Genomic DNA, 24,859 nt, shown 5'->3' on the forward strand with positions numbered 1-24,859 from the left:
CATTGGGGGCAGTTGGGGCTTCAGGGGCAGCCCTCCGTGGGGCACAGGGTGCCCAATCAGGAGGCCCCCCCCCCCTTCCCTCTCTGCAAGAAAGCCACCTGGTTTTACCTGGCGGGGTCTTGGGGCCTTTGATGTCTGGCCACCAAGGGTAAACTACCCGTGGTGATGGGAGGAGCCCCTTAAGTGGCAGTTAATTGGCCACTTAAGGGCCTTGATTGGCTTGGGATGGGTGGGCCGTTTCTCGCCGCCACTGCCACGCGTAAAATTGCAACGGGGATGGGAGGGGGTCGACAAAGGCCCCCACTCCCACTCAATTTTACACCCTCTCCCACCACCAGCGCCGCTCGTTGGGGGGCCATAAAATTTGGCTGATATTTCTGAGATACCATAACCCATCAATTACATGGTGTAAGGTTTTGTGTGGAACTATGATTTTGCAGGCAGTGTTGTAAATTACAAACAATATTGACTAATTCCAACAAAATGTATCAGTAATAACTGTCTTTTGGATTACTTAGTCTGGTTGACAGCAATAGATGTCTAGCTGCATTGCAAGGGTTTCTCTTTGTTGGGAAGGGAGGACAGATCAATGCCTGAGCGATTTTCAGCTAGTGTGAACAATGCAATAATTCTGCTGGAAAATAATGACAAGTAAGTATTGCTCTGGAGATTTTTACCACAAGGACAATCTGTCCTATGAGAATTTCTCCTCAAGTCACCCATTCTGCATCCATGTTCTCTTTCTCAATTTGAAGACGTTTTCCATAAGTAACTTCAAAGGGGCTTTGTAGTCAGTGTAGCAGGAGATGCTTCTAAGTAATGTGGAAAGAGACATCAATGCCCTCTCCCACCCTCGCCCTCTCCCCCCACTCCTCACAACTATCTTGTCCAACAATTTTCTTTTTACTTTACCTCAACACATCTGGTGCTGAAACCTCATCCATGCTTTTTTTACTTTGAGACTCGCCCATTCCGATGCTCTCCTGGCTGGCCTCCTACCTTACAACGTCTGTAAACTTGAGCTAATCCAAAACTTTGCTATCCATGTATGAACTTGCACCAAGTCCCATTCACCCATCACTCCTCTGCTCACTGACTCACATTGGGTCCTGGTCTGGCGATGCCTTGATTTTCAAATTCTCATCCTTGTGTTCACGTTCTCCATGATCTCACCCCTCTCTCTCTAACCTCCTCCAGTCCTACAATCCTCAAGATCTCAGCACTCCTCCAATTCCAGCCCCTTGTGCAACTCTGATTTTCTTCACTCACCAGTGGTGGCTGTGCTTTCAGCTGCCTAGGTCCTGAGCTCTGGAATCCCCTCCGGGCCACACTGTTATTCCCCACAGCTGATCATTTTTCATTTCCAGACGTATGAAATGCCAGTTCCTTGGGTTTAGAAATTGCTGACCAATTCTAGGAAGGAACCATCTCCATTACATCAGTGTTAGTGACATTTTATGGGCAACACTCATTAGTTTTGGCCTCCACCTACAGCCAGTACCGTAGGCTGCTAGAAGGGAATGTAGTCAGGTCAATAGGTGCTACCTATCAATAGCCAACAATGAAAGGTTTCTAATCATCACTCAGTCCAGAAGCAGCATTGACTGGAAATAACACCTTCAGTCCATCTAGATAAAATAAAAAGCAGTAATTCATACATTTCTCTGGACTTGTCCTCTCCAACAAAGGTGGGATTTACAGGGTCTCTCACAATAGGGTCAGTAGGTAACAGGTACAAACTCTCCTTCAGGAAAGGGCCTGTATGCTAGTGGCATATAGGAGTGGACTGGTTGTAAAGGAAAAAATAAAAAAGGCTGGTATCAGTAGAGGTGACTGTGAGACTGTTGTAAAAACCTAACTGGCTCATTAATGTCCTTTCAGAAAGAAAACCTGCTGTCCTTACCCAGTCTTGCCTATATGTGACTCCAGTCCACACCAACATGGCTAACTCTTAACTGCTTTTGTAGCAGCTCTGGTTAGGTAATAAATGCTGGACTTACTAGCGCTGCCTGCAGCCTGACAATGAATTTTTAATAAATATGGGAATTCGGGATGTTTCCGTGAATGACTCAGTGATCGCCCTTTCCCCACCACTTTCCGTGACAATCCTACATTCTATTAGAGGAGCAAGTCTGCTTCTGGATGCATAACTTGCTTTTGAACCTTCACAAAGCACATGTGAGGTCTGTGTAGCATGAGCATACAGAAAGATTCACAAAGGACCAGAGTTAGAGAAATGAAGAGTGCTCTGATATAAAATAACTTGTTTGTGTCTTTGAGTAGTGTTCACTAGTCTTTGAGAGACTGATTTTATATCTGCTGTCCACAATCATCCTGCATAGTAACCCCTTTTTAAAGGGCATCAGTTATACTTTAATACAATGCTGTATTCAGTTTTGAGGAAAACAATCTTGAACTTGGGGTTGGCAGCGAAATTGGACATGGATGGGGACAGAAACTGAGCGTTATCTCATCGGTTGCCTGTTAGCCACCCTGCCTGATATTCAATTCCAGTGACAGCAGTAGACCTAAACGTCAGGTGTAGTGTGTAATAGACGGTTGATGAGGTACTGCCCATTTTGCAATGCCACCTATGATGAATTTCTACCCCTTTGTGCCTAATATCTGTGTTTCAGTTAGGTTAATGATACCAATTGTAGCAATTAATTCTAAACATTGTGGCATCTATTTGCAGCAACTCTGTCAAAGGGGAGTTTGAAGACTCAGGGTTGGGTTAAGGCTTGTATACTTGTATCTAGAAATTCAATCCCTGCCTTTCCGCTAGGGTTTGAGGGAGTTGAATTCTCTTTTGTGCCATGGTTTGGATAGTGATGTAAGGAAGGGGGGACTATAAAGACCATTGTACCTCTAAGTGAGCTTTCCATGCAAAAGCCTTCTATTATTATCTCACTCTTAAAGTCAAAGAATATCTTTTCAAATTGTGAACTTTCTTTTCAGCTTGTCCACCAGGGTTCTATAAGATGTCAGCTGGAGAAGCAGAGTGCTCTTGGTGCCCTGAGCATAGCTACACAGAAGAAGCAGGATCTGTGCAGTGTCACTGTAAGGATGATTTCTACAGACTGGCTTTGGATCCTCCATCAGCCCCCTGCACCAGTGAGTCTACCAATGATTAGCATTTATTGCATGCTTTGATTGTAAGACAATGGAGAAAGAAGCTAAATTCCTTTTCCAGCCCTACCAATTGAGAATTTTAATGGGATAGCTCAGAGCTGAACTGAACCCTTTGAAAGAAACATTCAGGCCAATATGTAATATTTCTGCAAGGCTATAACCGTTCAAGATGAGATTATCTTTTTTACTGGTGGAGTATATCTTAGACCATTTGGTACTTTCCTTTAACTGTGCAGTAATGGATGTTGATGAGTGTGCATTAGCTATACTGTTAAACGTTGTGGATGAATGAAGATAACAGATGCACCTCCTGGATATGAATCGTGCAATACCAATAAGATTGTTATGAAAGCTGAGAATGGTAAAGCATAAGAGTTGATGAATAAATCATAGAATGGTTACAGCATAGAAGGAGGCCATTTGGCCCGTTGTGTTTGTGCCAGCTCTCTGCAAAAGCAACTCACCTAATCTCACTCCCCCACCTTTTCCCCGTAGCCCTGCAAATTTTTTCGCTTCAGATAATTATTCAGTTCTCTTTTGAAGGCCTCAATTGAATCTGCATCCACCACACTCTCAGGCTGTGCATTCCAGTTCCTAAGGACTTGCTGCATAAAAAGATTTTTCCTCATGTCACTGTTGCTTCTGCCAATCACCTGAAATCAGTGTCCTCTGGTTCTGGATCCTTCGTCCAATGGAAGCAGTTTCTCCCTGTCTACACTATCTAGACCCTCATGATTTTGAACATCTCTGTCAAATCTCCTCTTAATCTTCTCTTCTCCAAGGAGAACAGACAGAGCTTCTCCAACCTATCCACGTAACTGAAGTTCCTCATCCCTGGAACATTCTCATGAATCTTTTCTGTGCCCTCTCTAATGCCTTAACATCCTCTGAAGATGCCAGTGGCGCAGTGGTTAGCACCGCAGCCTCACCGCTCCAGCGACCCGGGTTCAATTCTGGGTACTGCCTGTGTAGAGTTTGCAAGTTCTCCCTGTGACCGCGTGGGTTTCAGCCGGGTGCTCCGGTTTCCTCCCACAGCCGAAGACTTGCAGGTTGATAGGTAAATTGGTCATTGTAAATTGCCCCTAGTGTAGGTAGGTGGTAGGAGAATAGTATAAATGGGTGGTTGATGGTCAGCACAGACTTGGTGGGCCGAAGGGCCTGTTTCAGTGCTGTATCTCTCTATGACTCTATAATGCTATGTGGTGCCCAGAACTTGACACAATACTCCAGTTGAGGTTGAACAAATGTTTTATACAGGTTTATCACAACTTCCTTGTTTTTGTACTCTTCTGCCTATATTTATAAAGCCCAGGATCCCGTATGTTTTATTAACTGCTTGCTCAACCTGTCCTACAACCTTCATTGGTTTGTGCACAAATAACCCTTCTGCTCCTGCATCCCGCTTAGAATTGCACCCTTTACTCTATCTTGCCTCTCCTCATTCTTACCAAAATGAATCACTTCACACTTTTCTGCATTAAGTTCCGTCTGCCACTTGTTCACCCATTCCACCAGCTTGTCTATGCCCCCTTGAAGTTTATCACTATCTCCTTACAGTTCACAATATTTCCAAGTTTTGTTTCATGTGGCAAATTTTGAAATTGTGCACTGTGCACCCTAGTCTAAGTCATTAATATATATCAAGAAAAGCAGTGGTCCCAGCAGCGACTCCTGGGGAATCCCTTTATAGGCCATCCTCCGGTTCGAAAAACAACCGTTCACAACTACTCTCTGTTTCCTGTCACTCAGCCAATTTCATATCCATGCTGTTACTGTCCCGTTTATTCCATGGGCTCTAAATTTGCTGACGAGCCTGTTATGTGGCACTTTCTAAAATGCCTTTTGGAAGTCCATATACACCACATGAATCGCTTTACCCTCATAAATCCTCTCTGTTACATCATCAAAAAACTGAATCATGTAAGTTGAACTCAATTTTCCCTTAATAGATCCGTGTTGGCTTTCCTTAATTAATCCACATTTGTCTAAGTGATTATTAATTTTGTCCTGAATTATCATTTCTTAAAGCCTTCCTACCACCAAGGTTAAACTAACTGGCCTGTAATTGCTGGGCTTGTCCTTGTACCCTTTTTTGAACAAGGGTGTAACATTTGCAATTCTCCTTTCCTCTGACACCACCCCTGTATCTAAGGAGGATTGGAAGATAATGGCCAGTGCCTCTGCAATTTCCACGCTTCCCTCCGTATCCATGGAGGCATCTCATTCAGTCCTGGTGACTTATCAACTTTAAGTACCACCAGCCTATCTAACACCTCCTCTTTATCAATTTTTAACCCATCCAGTGCCTCAACTACCTCCTCTTTTATCATGACCTGGGCAGCATCTTCTTTCTTGGTATAGACAAATGCAATCTACTCATTTATATCTCAGCCATGCCCCCTGCCTCCATGCGTAAATCCCCTTTTAGGTCTGTAATCTGCCCCATTCCTCCTTTTACCACCCTTTTACTATTTAGGTACATATGGGTGGCACAGTGGTGCAGTAGTTAGCACCGAGCCTCACAGCTCCAGCGACTCTGGTTCGGTTCTGGGTACTGCCTGTGCAGAGTTTGCAAGTTCTCCCTGTGACCGCGTGGGTTTCCACCGGGTGCTCTGGTTTCCTCCCACAGCCAAAGACTTGCAGGTTGATGGAAATTTACAATGGCCAATTTATCTCTTAGTGTAGGTAGGTGGTAGGAGAATTGAGGGAAAGTGGGGATGTAGTAGGGAATATGGGATTAATGTAGGATTGGTATAAATGGGTGGTTGATGGTTGGCTCAGACTCGGTGGGCCGAAGGGCCTGTTTCAGTGCTGTATCTCTCTATGACTCTCTATAGAAGACTTTTAGGTTCCATTTTATGTTAGCCGCTTAAATGCTGTTCATTTTATTGCATATTTTTAAGAGGAATTTCAAAAATGTTAAATTCATAATTTTTGTCCCATTAGAATTGATTTGTTTCACAAAACCATCTTTAAAGTTCTTTAATTGTTCAAATATTCAAGTTAATTTTATTCTGTTTTGTTTTATCTCCTCCCTCCCTCACTGCTCAGTGTTGGTGATGTGGAGCAGAAAGGGGTGGCCTGGCTTCCAAACTAGGAATTGCTTGCCTCCCACCAAGAAAGTAACATGGTCTGGTCAGCACACACGTACACAGTTGCACGCATCCAAATAGTGCAGGCTCGGACTACTGACCACCCCATGCTTGCTCGCTATCGACAGCATGCATATGGACAGTATGTGGACAAGAAGTAAGAGTGGGCTGAGAATAACACCTTGTAGAACTTCTAAGTTAACTCTGTAGTGGGGGGCGGGAATCCATTGTAGGAAATATCTTGAGAGACTTGAGAATGAAACCAAGCAAGGATAATGCTCCAGAGGAAAGGCAGGGAGGAAGATAGAATGGTCAACTGTGTTGAATACTGGCAAAGAGAGGTCAAAGAATGAAGACAGAGAGTGCGATGTAAACTGAATGCATTGTAAAGAGTGGGAAATGGAGAATTTGGTCAGAGTGAAAATTCAATGCGGAGGGGAAAAGAGGTGCTCCTTTAGATAATTAGTTTAAAATAAACCAAGTGAATTAATTGCATCAGCATTATTTAATTAACTACATAAAACTTAGATAGAGAAGGCAGTGCATGTGGGAGTTTGTGGTGAGCAATGTGATCCGGGCAACCGTGTCTGCGTTAGTGTCTGCCGCTCGATGAACTTCGGCTCAGAGTTGTTGAGCTGGAGTCTGAAGTGTAGACAACATGATGCACCAGGAAGGAGCAGAGTTAGCTGGACACTTTGATACAGGAGGCAGTCACACCCTTAGGTTATATAGTGGTTTAGGCTCAGTTAGTGGTCACGTACAGGAGGGTGTGACTGTGACTCAAGCAGGTAAGGGGAGTCTCAGCCTCAGCTTTTGCTGTTGTCTGACAAGTTCAAGGCCCTTGCTACTGATGTGGATGAGAACAAAGACCGCAGGGAGGATGGGAAAATTGACTGCAGCATGTGGTAGGCCATTCAAGTGGGGAAAGAAAAGTGGTAGGAGATTGTGTAGTCAGGAGGATAGATATTGTTCTCTGCAGCCGTGACCAGGAGTCCCGAAGGCTGTATTGCCTATGCGGTGCCAGAGTTAAGTACATCTCCTCAGAGCTGGAGAAGAAGTTGGAGGAGGAGGGGGAGAATCCAGTTGTTGGGTCAATGTAGGAACCAACAACACAGGTAGCATAAGAAATGAGGTTCTTCTAAGGGAGTTTGAGGGAGTAATGAGGTTCTTCTAAGGGAGTAATCCCTGGATTACTACATGAGCCATGTGCAAATTGGCACAGGGACAATTCGATCAGTAGTTTCAATATGTGGCTGAAGGAGTGGTGCGGGAGGCAGGGATTTCAATTTCTGAGGCACTGCCACCAGTACTGGGAAAAGCTGGAGCTGTTCCATTGAGACAGACTCCAATTAAACCAGGCTGGGATCAGTGTTCTGGCAAATCGAATGACTCAGGTGGTAGATAGGGCTTTAAACTAATACAGATGAGGGAGGATTCAGATAAGGATAAATGTATGTCTGAAGAGAACAGTCAAGACTGCAGAACAGTGTAGTGATATAAGTAATATCAAGCAGGTTGCGTCAGAAAGTGACAAAGAGCTTAACAATGTTTAATAGGGCATTCGTGACTATGAACATAGCGAAGAAAGTAAAGGATGAGATAAAGGCAGTAAGGAGAAAGGATCTTCACCCAGAAAATCAGGATGTAGAATTATATGGGTGGAGCTGCAAGATAACAAAGAGCAGTAAACACTGGTGGGAGTACTTTATAGGCTACCAAACAGTAATCTTTTTGTTGGGCAGAGTATAAATCAAAAAATTAGAGGAGCACATAACAAGGGTAATGCAATATTCATTGGAGCTATTAACCTTTATATACTTTTTGCTAAGTTGGCACAAGTAGCTTGGAGGACGAGTTCATGGAATGCATTTGAGAGTTTTCTGGAACAATATATTGAGGACCCAATTCGGGAACAGGTTATTTTAGATTTATCATGCAATGAGACATTAATAATCTTACAGTAACAGATCCTCTGGCAAAGACTGATCATAAAATGATAGAATTTCATATGATGTTTGCAAGTGATGTGTTTGAAACTAGGATCTTAAATTTAAACTGCCAATTATGGAGTTATGAGGGGCGAATTGGCTGAAGTAGATTGAAAAATTAGATTAAAAGATACAATGGTAGATAAATGATAGCAAACATTTGAAGAAATAAAATCATAATTCTCAATGAATTTACATTCCCTCAAGGAATAAAAGCTCTGCTGGAAGAGTGGTATAGTCATGGATGACTAAGGAAGTTAAGAATCGTATTAAATTAAAAGAAGCATACAATAATGCCAAAATGAGTAGTAAATCTGATGATTGGGAGAGTTCTAAAAATCAATACGAAATGGCCAAGAAATTGATAGAGGAGGAAATAGATTTTGAGAGTAAACTAGTAAAAAAAAAAAGAACAGATTGTAGTAGCTTTTACGAGTATTTCAGAAGAAGGGATTAGTGAAAGTAAACTGAAAATAAATGGGTTTCTTAGAGGCAGAAATAGGAGAAATAATAATGGAGAATAAGGAAACGGCAGAGATGTTAAACAAATACATTAGGTCTCTCATCATGGTAGAGGACATAAAGAACAAATCGAAAATTACGCTAAACCAAGGGCTGGATTTTACTAAGCCCTCGACGTCATGATCCATGGTAGGGGGGGGTACCTGAAGATGGTGCCAACCCCCTCCACGAGATTAGGGGGTTGGCCCCAGCTATTTAAATGAGCCGCCGCGCTTGAGATTGTGGGGGCTCTTTGGCGTGCAGCCTGCTTTTTTAAGCTCGTCATCCAGCCCCGAGAGTTTAATGAGTGAGGAACTTGAAGTAATTAATATTAGTGAAAAAAAGTACTGAAAAAATTAATGGGACAAAAAGATGAAAAACCCTCTGGATCTGATGGATTACACCTTTGACTTTTAAAAGAGGTAACTACAGAGATGGTGAATGCATTGGTGTTGATCTTCCAGAATTCCCTAGATTCTGGAATGGTCCACATGGATTGGAAGATAGAAAATGTAACCCCACTATTCAAGAAAGTGGGGAGAGAGAAAGCAGCAAACTATAGGCTAGCTAGCCTGACATCAGTAGTAGGGAAAATGCTAGAATCTATTATTAAGGTCTTGGTAACAAGTCATTTTGAAAATCACAACATGGTTAGGGAGCGTCAACATAGTTTTATGAAACGGAAACCAGGTTTGACACATCTGTCTGTGCTTTTTTGAAGGTGTAACTAGCAAGGCAGATTAGAGGGAACCAAAGGATGTTGTGTATTTGGATTTTTGAGAAGGCATTCGATTAAGGTGTCACACTGGAGGTTGTTGCACAAAAGTATGGTTCATGGAATTGAGATTAATAGCCATTTCTCGCTCCATGCTAACAGACAAAATACAGACAGTAGGAATAAACAGGCCATTTCAGGATGGCAGGGCGTAATTAGTGGAGTGCTGCAAGGATCAGTGCTTGGGCCTCAGCTGTTTATTTAGATGAGGGGACCAAGTGTAATATATCCAAGTTTGATGACAATGCAAAGCTAGGTACGAAAGTAAGCAGTGAGGAGGGTGCAAAGCAGCTGCAAAGGGATAAAGACCAGTTAAGTAATTGGGCAAGAAAGTGACAGCAGGTGTATATTGTAGAGAAGTGTAACAGGAGTAATGAAAAAGGAGAATTTTTTTTGTATGATAGACTAATAAAAGTTGGTATTCAAGAGGGGTTTGTGCGTCCTTGTACAAAAATCACAGAAAGTTAACATGTAGGTACAGCAAACGATTGGGAAGGCTGTATTGCAAGGAGTTTGGAATATGAGTAAGAAAGTCTTGCTGCAATTGTACAAGGCTTTGGTGAGATCACACCTGGAGTACTGTGTACAGTTTTTGTCTCCTTACCAAAGGAAGGATATACTTGTTTTAGAGGGAGTGCAACAAACGTTCATTGGATTGATTCCTGAAATGAATGGGCTCTCCTATAAGGAGAGATTGGGTAGAATGGGCCTGTATGGGCTGTATAACTCGATGACTCTATTATTTGGAGAAAGTTCATCGAGATCTTGACAGGGTAGATGTTGAGAGGTCATTTCTCCTGGTTGGCGAGACTAGAACTAGGGGGCATCGTCACAGGATAAGGGGTCAGCCATTCAGGACTGAGATGCAGAGAAATTTCTCCACTCACGGTTGTGAATCTTTGGAATTCTCTACCCCCAAGAAGCCTGTGGATGCTCAGTTGTTGAGTATATTCGACTGAGATCGATAGATTAAGCATATGAAGGGACACAGAGATTGGGTTGGAAAGAGTAGTTGATGTAGAAGTTCAGCCTTGATCTTATTGTATGGCAGAGCAGGCCTGATGGGGCGTATGGCCTACGCCTATTTCTTATGTTATGTTCTTAACAGAAGGATAGAGCACTATGGGTACAGTAACAAAACATGATGTTTATGACTGTGGCAAACATAGTGATCCTGCACTGATCCACCTGATGGAGTACCACTTCTACATCAGCAGCTATTAAATAAGGCGCTGTGCTACCTTGACACTTGGCTCCAGACTGCAAATTCGGTTTAATTTCCCTTCAATTTTTTGCTGTCACTTCTTAATCCCCTCCCTCTTCAGCCTTGTGAAAGGCTACCAATAGACTAAGTTTCATTTTGAACTGTCCCAAATGCTGTAAGAACATTTACCGACCTTCCTACTTTTCTCTTAATTATCCACAGCCTTTTAATTTGTAACTAAACACAATATTCCACTCTGACCACTAGTGTGATCCCACAGCATTTCTGGACCTGGAGCTGTGAAGAACAATGCAAATGAGTGACCCAGGAAAATTGTATATTATTAGCACATCACTATTATGGTGAGCTTTTGCACTAGTTTTAGCCCTGTCGCACCACTGCATGAAAACTCAAGTTACAACAATGATCACAGGAAGGCAACCTGTTAATTCTGTTATTGACTTCCACTCTGGTGTCTTGCTCTGCTTGGTCCCTTGGAATTTGACTGGCGCTGCCTGTCTCTGTGTCTTGGTGCACTGGCACCATCAATATTTCAGCCTCAGCTTGAGCTGAAGCACGCTGTTTGCACTACGATCAACATGCTTAGTAACAGTGTCAGGTCCGCTGATGTCATTTTACCATTCAATCCCTCTACCATTCAGTAGCTTGAATATTTATGTGCTTTATTCAAGGGCCCTCAGTCACCCTGAAATGCACTGTTTTTGCATTAGCAATCACAGCACATTTTGGAACATTAATTGCTTCTCTTCTGTTTTCCCTTCGAGTGCTGTTGTGAAAATAACTAGCGATGTCCCCTTTAAAATCCTAGGACTTCAACTCTTCCCTGCATGTCATTGTCAATATAAAAGGGCAAAAGCTGCTTCCCCAATAATGAGTGCATACCTCCTGTGCCGTGCTAGTTACCTAATGAGGGTGGAGTGTATGAATGAGTAGGCTGTGTGCAGGGCTGACTGAAGAACACAGTATTGGGTAGATGTGCTACTCAGCTCATTGCGAATGCAAATATATGTGCGATAACAGTCAATGCTGCAAATTGTCTCTGAATGTGAGTGGCTGTGTGTATATTACACACTGTAACGCTCAGTGGGATTTACGATTGAATCTTTCACAAGAATCAGTTGACCTCTACAATGTTGACTTAGGATTAGGAGCAAAATTGCAGAGAAGAGTAAAATATTTATTGCATGTATAAATATTTCACTTCCTTACCTTCCAGTTGTTTATTATCAAGAACAAATATTAATCACTTTATACTGCAGTGGTTTTTATTTAATTTAGTCAGCAAGGCATTAAATTAAATACTAACTGGACCGCCACATGTCAATCATCTACATTGTGTCAACAAAGCATGCAGCTTTTTTATTTATTCAAGCGATGTTGGCATCATTGGCAAGGCCATCCCTAATTTCCTTTTGAGAAGGTGGTGCTGAGCTGCTTTCTTGAACTGCTGCAGTCTGTGTGGCGAAGGTATTCCAACTAGGGATGGAGTTCCAGGATTTTGACCCAGAAACAATGAAGGAATGGCAATATAATTCCAACTCAGGATGATGGGTGACTTGGAAGGGAACTTGCAGGTGCTGGTGGTGTTCTCATGTGCCTGCTGCCATTGTTCTGTGAGGTGGTACAGGTCATGGGTTTGGAAGGTTCTGTCGAAGGAGTCTTGGCGAGTTGCTGCAGTGCATTTTGTAGGTGGTACACGTTGTATGATTGATTTTAAGAGTAATATCCCTTTAAGATCTTAGTATGCGAATGAGCTAAGTACCAGGATGCAGTCATATGATTTGAATCCTGAGTCACTCTGCAACGATAACACTCCGAGTAAGTTTCTGCAAATAGTTTGTTCTGTACTGTGTATAATAGTTTAGCTGTAATAAACCTGTTTGAGATCTTAAGCATAACTGAACTCCACGCACATCATTTATGTTGCATCAGACAACATAAAGAACTCATTACATGGTGGCAGCTGTGGTTTGAAGACAAAGTCTAAGTTTGAAGACCACAGGTCACACAGCTTTGAAAATGACCTTTCCGACAGCCAAAAGAGAGAAAGTTCCACAGAAAAACTGGCCCAAACAGTAGAAAGAAAATAGAATTTACTTCCAGCTTTAACAGACAGAACTCAGAACGACAGGCTGCAAGTAAATCGGGTGAGTCATTGCGCTGGTGGCCGAGGGATGCTGGTTTAAAACAAGCTTTGAAGTGCCTAAACAATTGATTCATTTTCTAATGACTCCCAAAAAAAAAGCGGGGAAGACCCAACCCCTCTCCCAGGCTAATTGAGGTCAGCACCATTATAGGAGGCATCCAATTGCAAAAAGCACAGGAAAACCCTGATCACTGCAGAGCCTCCACCCACACAGCCAAAGTTTTAGAAAAATAATTAAACCACTCAAGCGTGAAGAAGAGCTTCCATTCATGCAGCCCAGCCACAGCTATAAAAAAGCCATTAAACCATTCAAGCATGAAGAACATAAACAAACTCTTTTTTTTAAAAAAAACAATTCAACTGGCTATTGAGCAGCTGTGTAAACAGACAAGCTTAAGTGCTGCAAGCAAAATGAACACAGAGCACTGTTAAACATATGCTCCTCTCAATCCAAGCAGCTAGTCTAAATAACAGAGAGTTTTTTAAAGGGGAAACATGCAGAGTCATAGAACAAGTCTTAAAGTAAAAGAACAGCAGGAAGATGGATACCAAATTTCTCAGCATGAACTGGAAGGCCATGGCTATCCTGTCCGAGTTAAACTTTTCAGACAAAGAATGCAGTTATGCTTCACAGACCAAGTGATTGTCGAACCAGAGAAACAGTCTGTGAAAATACTAATAGCAGTTGGAAATGAGGGACTACACAGAGTCAATACCTCTGGCTTATCTGATGAGGACCAGAAAGATCCAGCAAATAAATATATGGAAAGTGCTAGAAGATCAGCTCTGATTACTAGTGAATTTTAGAATTCATTGCCTATAATTGATGTTCTACAGGCAACAGCCACAGGAATCAGTAGACCAGTTTGTCAGTAGATGCCATAGTAAAGGCAACAAAAACGATTTTTTGGAAACTGAGCTGTCGGAGCAACTAATAGAGCTTGTGATTGTTTCAACACTCATTGAAACATTTCAGAAAGACGTATCATTTACATAAGAACATAAAAAATAAGAGCAAACCTGCCCCACCATTCAATAAGATCATGGCTGATCTGCTCCAGACCTCAGCTCCTCATAGCCCTTAGCTACCAATATATCAAAAATCTATCTACCTCCTCTTTAAATACTTTCAGTGATCTAGCCTCCACAACTCTCTGGGGTAGAGAATTCCAGATATTCACTACCCTCTGGGAGAAGAATATCTTTTGCATCTCAGTTTTAAATGAGTGTCCCCCTATTCTGTAACTAAGACCCCTAGTTCAAGATTCCTCCACTAGTGGAAACATCTTCTCAACATCTACCCTGTCAAGCCCCCTCAGAGGTGCCAGAAACCCTGAGATGCTTTTGGCCTTATAGAGATGAACTCCATATCTCAAAAGGCGTCATCTTCAAGGGAAGACAAGTGATTGTGCCCAAAGTGCTCGGACAGGACATCTTGTCACAACTTCACCAAGGCCACATGTGCATAGAGCAAACAAGACGACTGGCAGGAGACACTGTTTATTGGCCAGGGATCACCAATGACATCGAAAGGTTAGTGACGATGTGTGAAGCATGCCAGAGCCACCAGCCACAACAACGCAAAAAACCTCCACACCCTCACGAGATTCCATCAGTCCCTTGGACCAATATCGCCACTGATTTATTTTCCATTAATGGAGATGACTTCATCTTAGTCACCGATTACTTCTTCAAATTTCCAATTGTCAGACAGGTAAAAGACACTTGAAGCGCAGTCGTCGCAGACACATTGAGTGCCATATTCAGTCTATTTGGTGCACCTGAAGAAATCATTTCTGACAATGGGCCACAGTATACGGGCAAACCTTTCAGGGATATGTGTGCAAAATGGGGCATAACCCATGTGACATCCACACTGCATTATCCTAGATCTAATTGTCTTGCCAAGCAAATAGTTTGCACAGTCAAATCACTTATCCTGAAGTGTAGGACAACGAAATCAGATTTTTGTGTTGCCATGCCCCACCTCAGAGCTAGATCGATGGGTATGGGCTTACTGTTACCAGCAGACATCATGTTTGGCAGACAAGTCATATCTATCCAAATTCTCCGAGATGCAGGAGACAGTGCTCGAGAATGAAGATGGTGCATGACCGGCACACGGGACAGAATAACCTCAGCTACACGAAGGACAAAAGGTCAAGCCTATACATCCCACAATGAGAACATTGTTACCCGCAGAGGTATCCAAAATATGCAATGAGCCTAGCTCTTAGAAGATTACAACATCTAACAGAGCGGTGCTGAGGAGGAACTGACGCCAATTAAGAAAAGTGTGCAATACTCCAATTGTGCACAGCGGATTTGAAAGAACACGCTCCAACGATAAGGGTGTGATGGAACAACAGGACAACAACCAACACATTGACAACATGTCTGCAAACCCAAAACAGCCAAGAATGAAATCCACATCCCCAGAAGGTGATACCATAACTAGATCTGGAAGAGTTGTCAAATCACTGTCATGATATAGGGACTCTTAAGCTTCTGTATTTGTAAATTTTATAATCTATATCCTGTATAACTAATTTTGATATCTAATTTTGTGTGTTTTTATTTGTAGCATATTTGTAGCTTATCTTTGGAAAGTAAGGGGATGTTGTATGATTGCCTTTAAGAGTAATGTCCCTTTAAGATCTTAGTATGCTAATGAGCTAAGTACCAGGATGCAGTCATGTGACTCAAAGCCAGCGTCACTCTGCAATGGTAACTTCTAGAGTAAGGTTCTGTACTGTATATAATAGTTTTGCTTTAATAAACCTGTTTGAGATCTTCAGCATAACTGAACGCTATGCATCTCATTTATGTTACAACGTAATGAACTCATTACTGTACACACTGCTGCCACAGTGCATCAGTGGTGGATGGAGTGCCAGTCAAGCGAGCTGCTTTGTCCTAGATGTGTCGAGCTTCTTGACTGTTGGAGTTGCACTCATCCAGGCAAGTGGAGAATATTCCATCACACTCTTGACTTGTGCCTTGTAGATGGTGGACAGGTTTTGGGTAGTCAGGAGATGAGTTACTCCACAGACTTTCCATCCTCTGACGCACTCTTGTAGCCACAGTATTTATGTGCCTGGTCAATGGTAACCCCCAGGATGTTAATGGTGGGAGATTTAGTGATGGTAATGTCATTGAATGTTATGGGGATGTGATTGGATTCTCTCCTTTGGAGATGGCCATTGCTTAGCACTTGTGAATGTTAGCTGTAACAATGTGATTATTCTTCTTTCCTTCCATTCTGGATACAAATGTTAATTTAACATCCACAGACAGTCATGTATATTTGTGCCACTGGAGATGTAAGACTGGAGGGTGTGTGTTGAATGAGGGTGTGAGACTGGAGGGTGTGTATACCCTGAATAGAAGTGTGAGTCTCAAGACTGTACATTGACTGGTGCAAGTTTGGAGGATATCTACACTGATGGTGGCACTGGAGGGTGTGTGCAGTGAATGAGGTGGGAGACTGAAATTAACGAGCTGGATTTTATGCTCTTCCCCCACGGCGGGTTTGAAGATGATGAGAGCATTTAATCAAGCAGGAGGGTGGCAGGTGGGGATCCTCCAACCTTCCTGTCTCCACCCCAATTAAACCGGTGGCGGGAAGACCCGATTAAGGTTCTCATCCCACCGCCAGTATTAGGCCAGTGACAGGCAGGCCTGTTGCCCCACTGGGAACATGACAAGCAAACCCATGCAGGTTGCTTGCCGGCTCCTGGAAGGGGTGTTGGCTCCCTTATTCAAAGGCACTTAGTGTTTGATCTAGGGACCCGGCATCGGGAAGGGGGGTGGGGTGCCTGCTCAGAGCCACCCCTTGCTGCCGACCTCCCTACACTCCCCTCACCCCGCGAAATCCTTCGACCATGACTCACCTGTAGCCTGGGTCGCTCAACAATCCTCAGCCTCGGATGGGTGCAATACCGGCAGCAGCCTCTGCCTCTGTGGCGGTGCTGCTCAGTAAAAGAGCTGCCAACCTTTGATTGGCCGACAGCTCTCAGCAGGTGGGGCTCTGGTCACCGGGGTCCTTAATCCCGGCGAAGGCCCACTGCTGCCAAGTTAAGTGCCTGATTGGCATGTGATGTGGCGGGCCTTGCCGAAAAGCGGCGTCACGAAGAGACCCTCGGTTGCCTAAATAAAATACTGTCCAGTGTTTGGTTAATAGAAATGTGAGGCTGTATGGTCTGTGTGCCAATGCTGAAGTGAGTGGCCAATTATAACTTTAGTATAAAGAACTGAAAGGGTTAATGTTGGAGAGCAACCCCTCACTGTAGTGATGGTGATCTAACTGTCACATGGTAATGGGCTTTGGAAGAAGAGAGTAGCAGTATGGAGGATTTTAGCGAGAGAGACTTGAGAGTGTAAATAGAGATGTGTAAATAATAAGTTATTAGTTGACCTTATCTAGATTCTGAAATTTTATCAATAATGCCCTAACTGCACTACTACTACAACAACACACAACAATAACTAGTTTTACAGATCGCATGTGGTTTGACTAACCCTGCGTTTGTTCTGAAGCAAGAATTCTGTTATATGAATGTCATCAAATAAGAAATAAAAAAGGCCTAAGGGTTAAAAATGTTGGACCCAAACAGGTGCCACTGTGATGTTGGCAGTGACCTCTGTATCAGAGTTTGTGGGGTCAGTAGGGGCACTTCATTTGCATGGTCCTGGGGGACACCTGCACAACTGTGGGTGTGTCTTTGGTTCCTCTGCCTTATGCTGACAGAATCTCTAGTGTCCAACCAGCCCTAGGTGCCCAGTCACAACTCTGGAACCACATCTCCATCTGAGACCCCAAGCAGGCCTCTTAATCTCAATGTAAAGGGGTCAATTTTTTAAATTCTTGAACTCTGGGCTGCCTTTCCTGTTCTGGATTTCCTGATAGGGCCCAGTTCATCCCTCCTGAGGGCCGGTTAGCCTCAGGTGGACCAGCATCCAATACTTTGTTTGGTCCTGTGTCTACCAGGAAAGCAGGTCTGACTGACATAGGGAGTCCTCACTCCCTGATATTGGGTGTAATGGTTGTAAGCTTACAAAGCCAAGGAATATTCCACAATTAAAGTCAGAACCTGCTGTACGTTGGCCCGATCTATTTCCGATGAGTTACTTCAGACAATCTAGAGTAGCTGGGATTGTTCTCCTTAGAGCATTGATGGTTAAGGGGAGATTTAATAGAGGTGGTCAATATTATGAGGGCTTTTATAGAATAAATAAGGAGAAGTATTTCCACTATGAGGAGGGCTGGTAACCAGAGGACATAGATTTAATATGATTAGCAAAGGAACCCGAAGGAACATGAGAATTATTTTTATGCAGGGAGATATTATGATCTGATGAAAATTCACTGCCTGCCAGGGTAGGAGGAAGCAGATTCAAAGCAGGTTTCACTAGGGAATTGGATATATGAAAAAGAAAAAAATGCAGGGATATGGTGAAAGAGCCAGGGAGTGGGACTAATTGGAAACCTCTTTCAAAGAGCCAGCACAGGCACGATGGGCTGAATGGCTTCATTCCGTGTTGTACGATTCTATGAATGGTTACACTGGGTTCCAACCTGCATGTCAGCAGGAATTTGGTGGATCTGCTGAGGATACTCAGTCCCATTTGCTTTGAATTAGTTTATATTTAATCCAGCTATTTGAAGAAATCGATTTTCAGTATTAAAATTGAAAAATAGCATCACTCTGTGTACTAAATTATACAATTCACCAGTAATTTCCAGCCCATCAGAAACCGATTTAGACTCCACTGCTTGCTGTGTGTTGCCGATATACATTCAGTTGCTGTGTCACGGTCCGCACTTTAACCTAAGTCACATCACTTGTAATTTTACTAAGTGATTATGAAAAGTTAAGACAGCTTTGATCAAAAGTATACATTTTCTTTTTGTCCTCCTAGGTCTACAGTATCTCTGTCACTCACTGTCCCACATACCCCTTATAGAGAGCGGGCAGGCAGATATCCTGCTCATAGGCCTCTGCCAGATCCTTGCTGGCTTGGTTACTGTGAGGGTTGAGAGGGGAGGGTTTCCAACTCTGGTTAGACACATTCCTGGAGGTGACATCACATGACCTCCTGCCTCCAACTGTTCCGACCCCACGCTCATGTCATTGGTCTCCCAACACGTCCGTCGTCATGGTGCTCCACCTTCCTACACCAATGGGAAAGCCAACAGATTCTTCATTACCCAATTGGATGATTCTGCTCTGTCAGTCAAACAACCTTTTATTCCCCATGTCTGTTATTGTTTTTATAATTAATAAGCAAAAGTGTTCATCGGACATTTTTAAAACAAAAACAATTTTTAATGCCCCTAAGTAAACAGCAGTGTTCTGGAGTTTAGTCTCTAATTCCTGGAGACTCCGGGGCAAATCCTGAGGGTTGGCAACTATATAGGTGTGAGATATGAAGGGTTGAATCCCCTTTTCTCCCCCTCAGATGGGTGTGTTTCCCCAATGGGCTATTCAAAGTCTGGCAACTCAGCATGGGACACATTTTTTTTCCTATGGCAGTGCAAATGTCAGAGCAAATAGAAAGTAGCATTTACCTCAAGGGACCTCAAACTAAAATACACTATTTTCCCACTCGAGCGATAGGATAGGCCATCACACAAGGAACCACAAGCACAATATCATCCTGTCCTATAGCACGGTGCCATTTATTGCTACTGAATTTCAGTGGAAATATGCACCTCGATTGTTATCTTTTAGGTTTTCTGCTTTACAGATAGATGTTTCAACAGTTACATTATCCGTTTCCTTTCTGTGGAAATAGTAGCCATGCTGATTAAGAATTTAGGATTGAAAGCAAATCTCACCACATTAGTTTTACACCTTGCTCTTTAACCTGCAGTGGAACAAAGGGCCAATAAATATAAAGTGAGCTGAGTAGCAAATGCGTAGTTAGCGTCAATTAAATTGCCAAGACGGCAAGTGCAATAGAGAAAAAAACATTGTGCTGTTGCTCTGTTTCGTTCCCCCCACAGAACCCCCAACTGCTCCGCAAACTCTCGGTTACAGCACCAGGCAGTCGGCGGTGCTCTTAGACTGGAAACCCCCTGAGGACAGTGGGGGTCGGACAGATGTCACGTACAACGCTCTGTGCAGCAGGTGTGCGGTGACCCTACAGACGTGCGGGCCGTGCGACAGCCGCATTGAGTTTGTCCCCCAGCAGCTGGGATTGGTCGATACGGCCGTTACTGTGGTTAACCTGTTGCCGTACGTCAACTACACCTTCAGGGTGGAGGCTGTGAATGGAGTTTCGGACCTGAGTCCCGCTCCACGGATGTACGTGGAGATCACAGTGGTCCTAAGCCAAGGAGGTAAGTGCCAGTGGTTTCTGATTATCAATTGAAAAGTGCTTCCTTGAAAAGTTTAATGGGATTCTTTAAATGATCATAAGCACTAAAACCTTAAATAATTTGTCCGTACTCTAACCAAACAGTCATCTCTTTGCACTAATTATTTTAATCACTGTTGCTTAACATTGCTAGGCCAGCCATTTTAGAACCAGCATTCCAGGCAGTTAGACAGTCGCACCATGCATCTATTCCACCACTTGTGGTACCATGACTTTTCATGGCCGCTAAAGGAAATAACTTGCTATGGAAAGTGCTACAGGTGAACACTTTGGCAAATTTCTGAGCTCTTATTTATGATGAGTCGTCTTTTTTTTAATAAAAGCAAAATACTGCGGATGCTGGAAATCTGAAATAAAAACAAGAAATGCTGGAATCACTCAGCAGGTCTGGCAGCATCTGTGGAAAGAGAAGCAGAGTTAACGTTTCGGGTCAGTGACCCTTCTTCGGAACTGACAAATATTAGAAAAGTCACAGATTATAAGCAAGTGAGGTGGGGGTGGGGCAAGAGATAACAAAGGAGAAGGTGTAGATTGGACCAGGCCACATAGCTGACCAAAAGGTCACGGAGCAAAGGCAAACAATATGTTAATGGTGTGGTCTCCTCTACATTGGGGAGACCAAGCGCAGACTGGGTGACCGCTTTGCGGAACATCTCCGCTCAGTCCGCAAGCAGGACCCTGAGCTTCCGGTTGCTTGCCATTTCAACACTCCCCCCTGCTCTCATGCTCACATCTCTGTCCTGGGATTGCTGCAGTGTTCCAGTGAACATCAACGCAAGCTCAAGGAACAACATCTCATCTACCGATTAGGCACACTACAGCCTGCCGGACTGAACATTGAGTTCAATAATTTCAGAGCATGACAGCCCCCCCATTTTACTTTCATTTTTAGTTATTTTTTCTTCCTTGTTTTTACATTCTTTTTTACATTTTTTACAATTTTTTTTTTGCATTTATTTCATTTCATCTTCGTTTGTTCAGTTTGCTTACCCACTGTTTTTTTTTCAGGTTTGCACTTGCTGCTGTTCAATATTCAGTGTATTTACACCTAATCTGTACTAATGCTTTGTCTTTCAACACACCTGTTGGCATTGAGTGGCAAGGCCCACCACCTCCACCTCTATTTTCCAGAAATGCTGTCAGCCTCGACCTTCCCTGGCCATTGCCTGTAAATGATGTTGGGCAGGTGGCATCAATTGCCCTGAGTTCCACCCATGCTCCCCACCAGGCCCTGGTTTGGTCAGGAGCCTCGGCGGAGGAGGCAGAAACCCACACTTTGTGGATCGGAAGGAGAGAGTAGTGACCCATTCTTCCTCCCTAATGGCCTGAAATCCTCACTCGTTGGAGTGTCCAGTCCGAGACCTTGAATACAAAATGTGATGTATTCTTCGGGGCCTGTCTGCCCCTTTAATTGTGGCTCCTGTTTCTCCCAGTGCCACAGTGAGTGACCCGATGTAGCAGAGATGGACTCCCTTTTAGTGACTGTGTAAATAGTGAGCCCTGACCCAGGAAAGAAGTTAGGGTCCCTGTGGGGTCAGAGCAGTGGGTTAAAGTCCAATGCAAAGCAGAAAACTGGGATCATTGTAGATTTGCGTCATATGGCTTGACTGCAACTAGATGCAAGCTGGGGAAATATTCCTTGTTCCAACTGTACCAGTGTGATTTTAGATTGTATATTTATCCTCCAAATATATTGATTTTAATGCAAATACCACCCTTCGTGCTTGGGTCACAGCATATCTGCATTGAGTAACATCCTACAATCAACTTTAAAAAAAAAAACTACTCATCATAATTAAGAGCTCAGGAATTTGCTGGAATGTTCACCTGTAGCACTTTCCATAAGCATGAAATGGTCTGCAGAAGGTGTTACACACTCGAGTATTCGAATTAGTGAAGAGTGGAGAGAGATTAAAAGTTTGGGTAGATCGATGCCAGATGAAATTAAATGAAGAGAAATGTGAAATGGGAATCTTTAAAAGTAGAAACGCAGAGACATTTAGGAGCAATTATGTAAGAGTGAGAAGGAATGGTTGATAGATCTGTTTCGCATGAGATTCTAAGTTTTTTAATAGAAGATTAGAGGGCAAAAGATATGCTGATAGGGTTAGGTGAATGAGGGTGGGAGGAGACTCATGAACCAATACAGATCATCAGTTAGTCCTGTTTTGGATGCTTTACTTTAGAAGGGGTAGGGAGGCCATGGAGTGGGTATAGAAGTAATTTATTAATATGATGTGAGGGATTTGCCTGCATGGCCCTTCTAGTTAGACTGCTGGATCCCTGGTATCATAATGAAATTGACAAGAATCCACGAGCATCAAGGCAGATAGACAAAGATCAGTTCCCAACAACATATAAGTTATAGTGGAGGATAGCCATTTGGAAGCCATCCAAATTAGCACTTCAGTAATGAGATTGGGGAAGGAGATTATTATTGGCAGAGCTTCATTCAGTCCTTAGCAAACAGTGTGGAGTTTCAGCAGTCCAAGCCAATTTAAAGAGGCGGGGAGGAGTTACAAGGAGATCTGTCCTAAAAAGGATTGTAAAGCAAAGTTGAAGGAGAAATCGTGGGAATACTCATCATATTTGGATAAAAAGACTCCGGGGTAAGAAGTTAACAATCAAAGGGTCAAGAAGATTAAAGTAAAATTTTAAAGGGAGCACCTGACAGAAGGTTAAATAAAAGGGGGCAATTGAGAGAAAGAAAGAAATGAGGAACCCCGGATTGAATCAAAGACAAAAAGGGGAGAAACAGAGAAGTAAGTTTTAAAAGAAGATCATGAAGTGTGTTTACTGTGGAACGGTTATGAAAGAAAAAGCCATGTTTGTTCGATGGATTGGAGGATGAAAAATAAGTTAAAAGAAAGAGCTGGTAATTGCAGCACTCTTGTGGTGAAATCAGCCATAGAATGATCTGATTTCAACATGATCTAGGAGTCAGAGATTCCTCTTTGAGACAAAATGGATAGCTCTTTGAGACAGTCGTTATATGTGAACTTGGTTGTATGCTCTCCTTCTATAACCATAAAAGGATGTCTACAAACTCTAATCAACTCAAAGGAAAAACTTAGGCATCAAGCAACTTGCAATTTTGACTTAAAACACTCCTCCAATATCTAATTGCTGGCATCAGTTCATTAACACGTCAACTGTTGAAGCAGATCATGGGCCTGGAATTTCCTCCGTGGATACTACCCAGAAGTTAGACCCAAAAATACACCAGTTCTGCTGATGTCAAGTTAGTCAAATTTCCTGGGAATCTCATTCAAATACACCCAAATGTAAAATGGGTCTAAACCAGCGTAAGCAACTGGCATCTTGGAAAGTGTCAGACACACACCATAACATTTCTTCAAGTATGAAAAGTAAAGTTTCAGCTCATTTAACTATCATTCATTAACATCAGGCACAGTGTGTTTAAGAACATGTAATTGGGCAAGCATTTTAATTTTTAATTTGATTTCTACATGTCCCACAAAAATGCATTAAAAGAAATAGAAGATACAGGGAAGATTTCAACTTTGACAAGTGTGGATTAATTAAGGAAAGCCAGCACAGATTTGTTAAAGGCAAATTTTGTTTAACTAACTTGATTAAGTTTTTTTGATGAGATAATAGGGGGGGTAATATGATTAATGTGGTGTATATGGACATCCAAAAGGCATTTGATAAAGGGCCACAAAACAGGCTTGCCAGCAAAGTTGAAGCCCATGGAATAAAAGGGACAAAGGCAGCATGGATACCAAGTTAGCTGAGTGACAGGGAACAGAGAGTAGTGATGAATGGTTGTTTTTCAGACTGGAGAGAGGTATACAGTGGGGTTCACCAGGGGTTGGTGCTAGGACAACTACTTTTCTTGACATATATTAATGACTTAGATTTGGGTGTACAGGGTGCAATTTCAAAATTTGCAACTGACACAAAACTTAGAAATATTGTGAACTGTGAGGAGGATAGCGATAGACTTCAGACGACATAGTCAAGCTGGTGGGATGGGCAGACCCAAGGCAGATGAAATTTAAGCCGAGAAGTGCGAAGTGGTACATTCTTGTAGGAAGCATGAGAAGAGACAATTTAAAATAAATGGCACAATTCTAAAAGGGCTGCAGGAACAGAGGCACCTGGGGGTATATGTACGCAAATCATTGAAGATTGCAGGGAAGGTTGAGAAAGTGTTTAAAAAGGCATTCGGGATCCTGGGCTTTGTAAATAAAGGCATAGAGAGTACAAGTTATGATGAACCTTTATAAAGCACTGGTTTGGCCTCAACTAGAGTATTATGTCCAATTCTGGGCACTGCACTTGAGGAAGGATGTGAAGGCTTTAGAAAGAGTGCAGAAAGGTTTTACAAGAATGGTTCCAGGTATGATGTACTTCAGTTAAGTGGATTGATTGGAGAAGCTGGGGTTGTTTTCCTTTGAGCAGCGGAGCTTCAGAGGAGATTTGATCGAGGTATTCAAAATATTAAGGGGTCCAGACAGGGTAGATAGGGAGAAGCTGTTTCCATTGGTGGAAGGGTTGCAAACCAGAAAACACCGATTTAAGGTGATTGCCAAAAGAGCCAACACGACAACATGAGGTGATTAAGATCTGGACTGCTTGAGAGTGTGGTGG

The 24,859-nt window shown here is 42.9% G+C and overlaps 1 protein-coding gene across 3 annotated transcripts in view; it reads left to right on the top strand.

Moving 5' to 3' along the window:
• Nucleotides 1–24,859, top strand: part of LOC137347086 (ephrin type-A receptor 7) — a 610,086-nt gene that overhangs the window by 313,680 nt on the left and 271,547 nt on the right. For all 3 annotated transcript variants that reach the window (XM_068011156.1, XM_068011157.1, XM_068011155.1), the window contains 2 exons: nucleotides 2,959–3,114; nucleotides 19,869–20,204. In XM_068011156.1, the coding sequence (XP_067867257.1) occupies nucleotides 2,959–3,114; nucleotides 19,869–20,204 (492 nt within the window). The remainder of the gene's footprint in view (nucleotides 1–2,958; nucleotides 3,115–19,868; nucleotides 20,205–24,859) is intronic.

Source organism: Heterodontus francisci, chromosome 31, assembly GCF_036365525.1.
Source record: "Heterodontus francisci isolate sHetFra1 chromosome 31, sHetFra1.hap1, whole genome shotgun sequence".
Lineage (NCBI taxonomy): Eukaryota > Metazoa > Chordata > Chondrichthyes > Heterodontiformes > Heterodontidae > Heterodontus > Heterodontus francisci.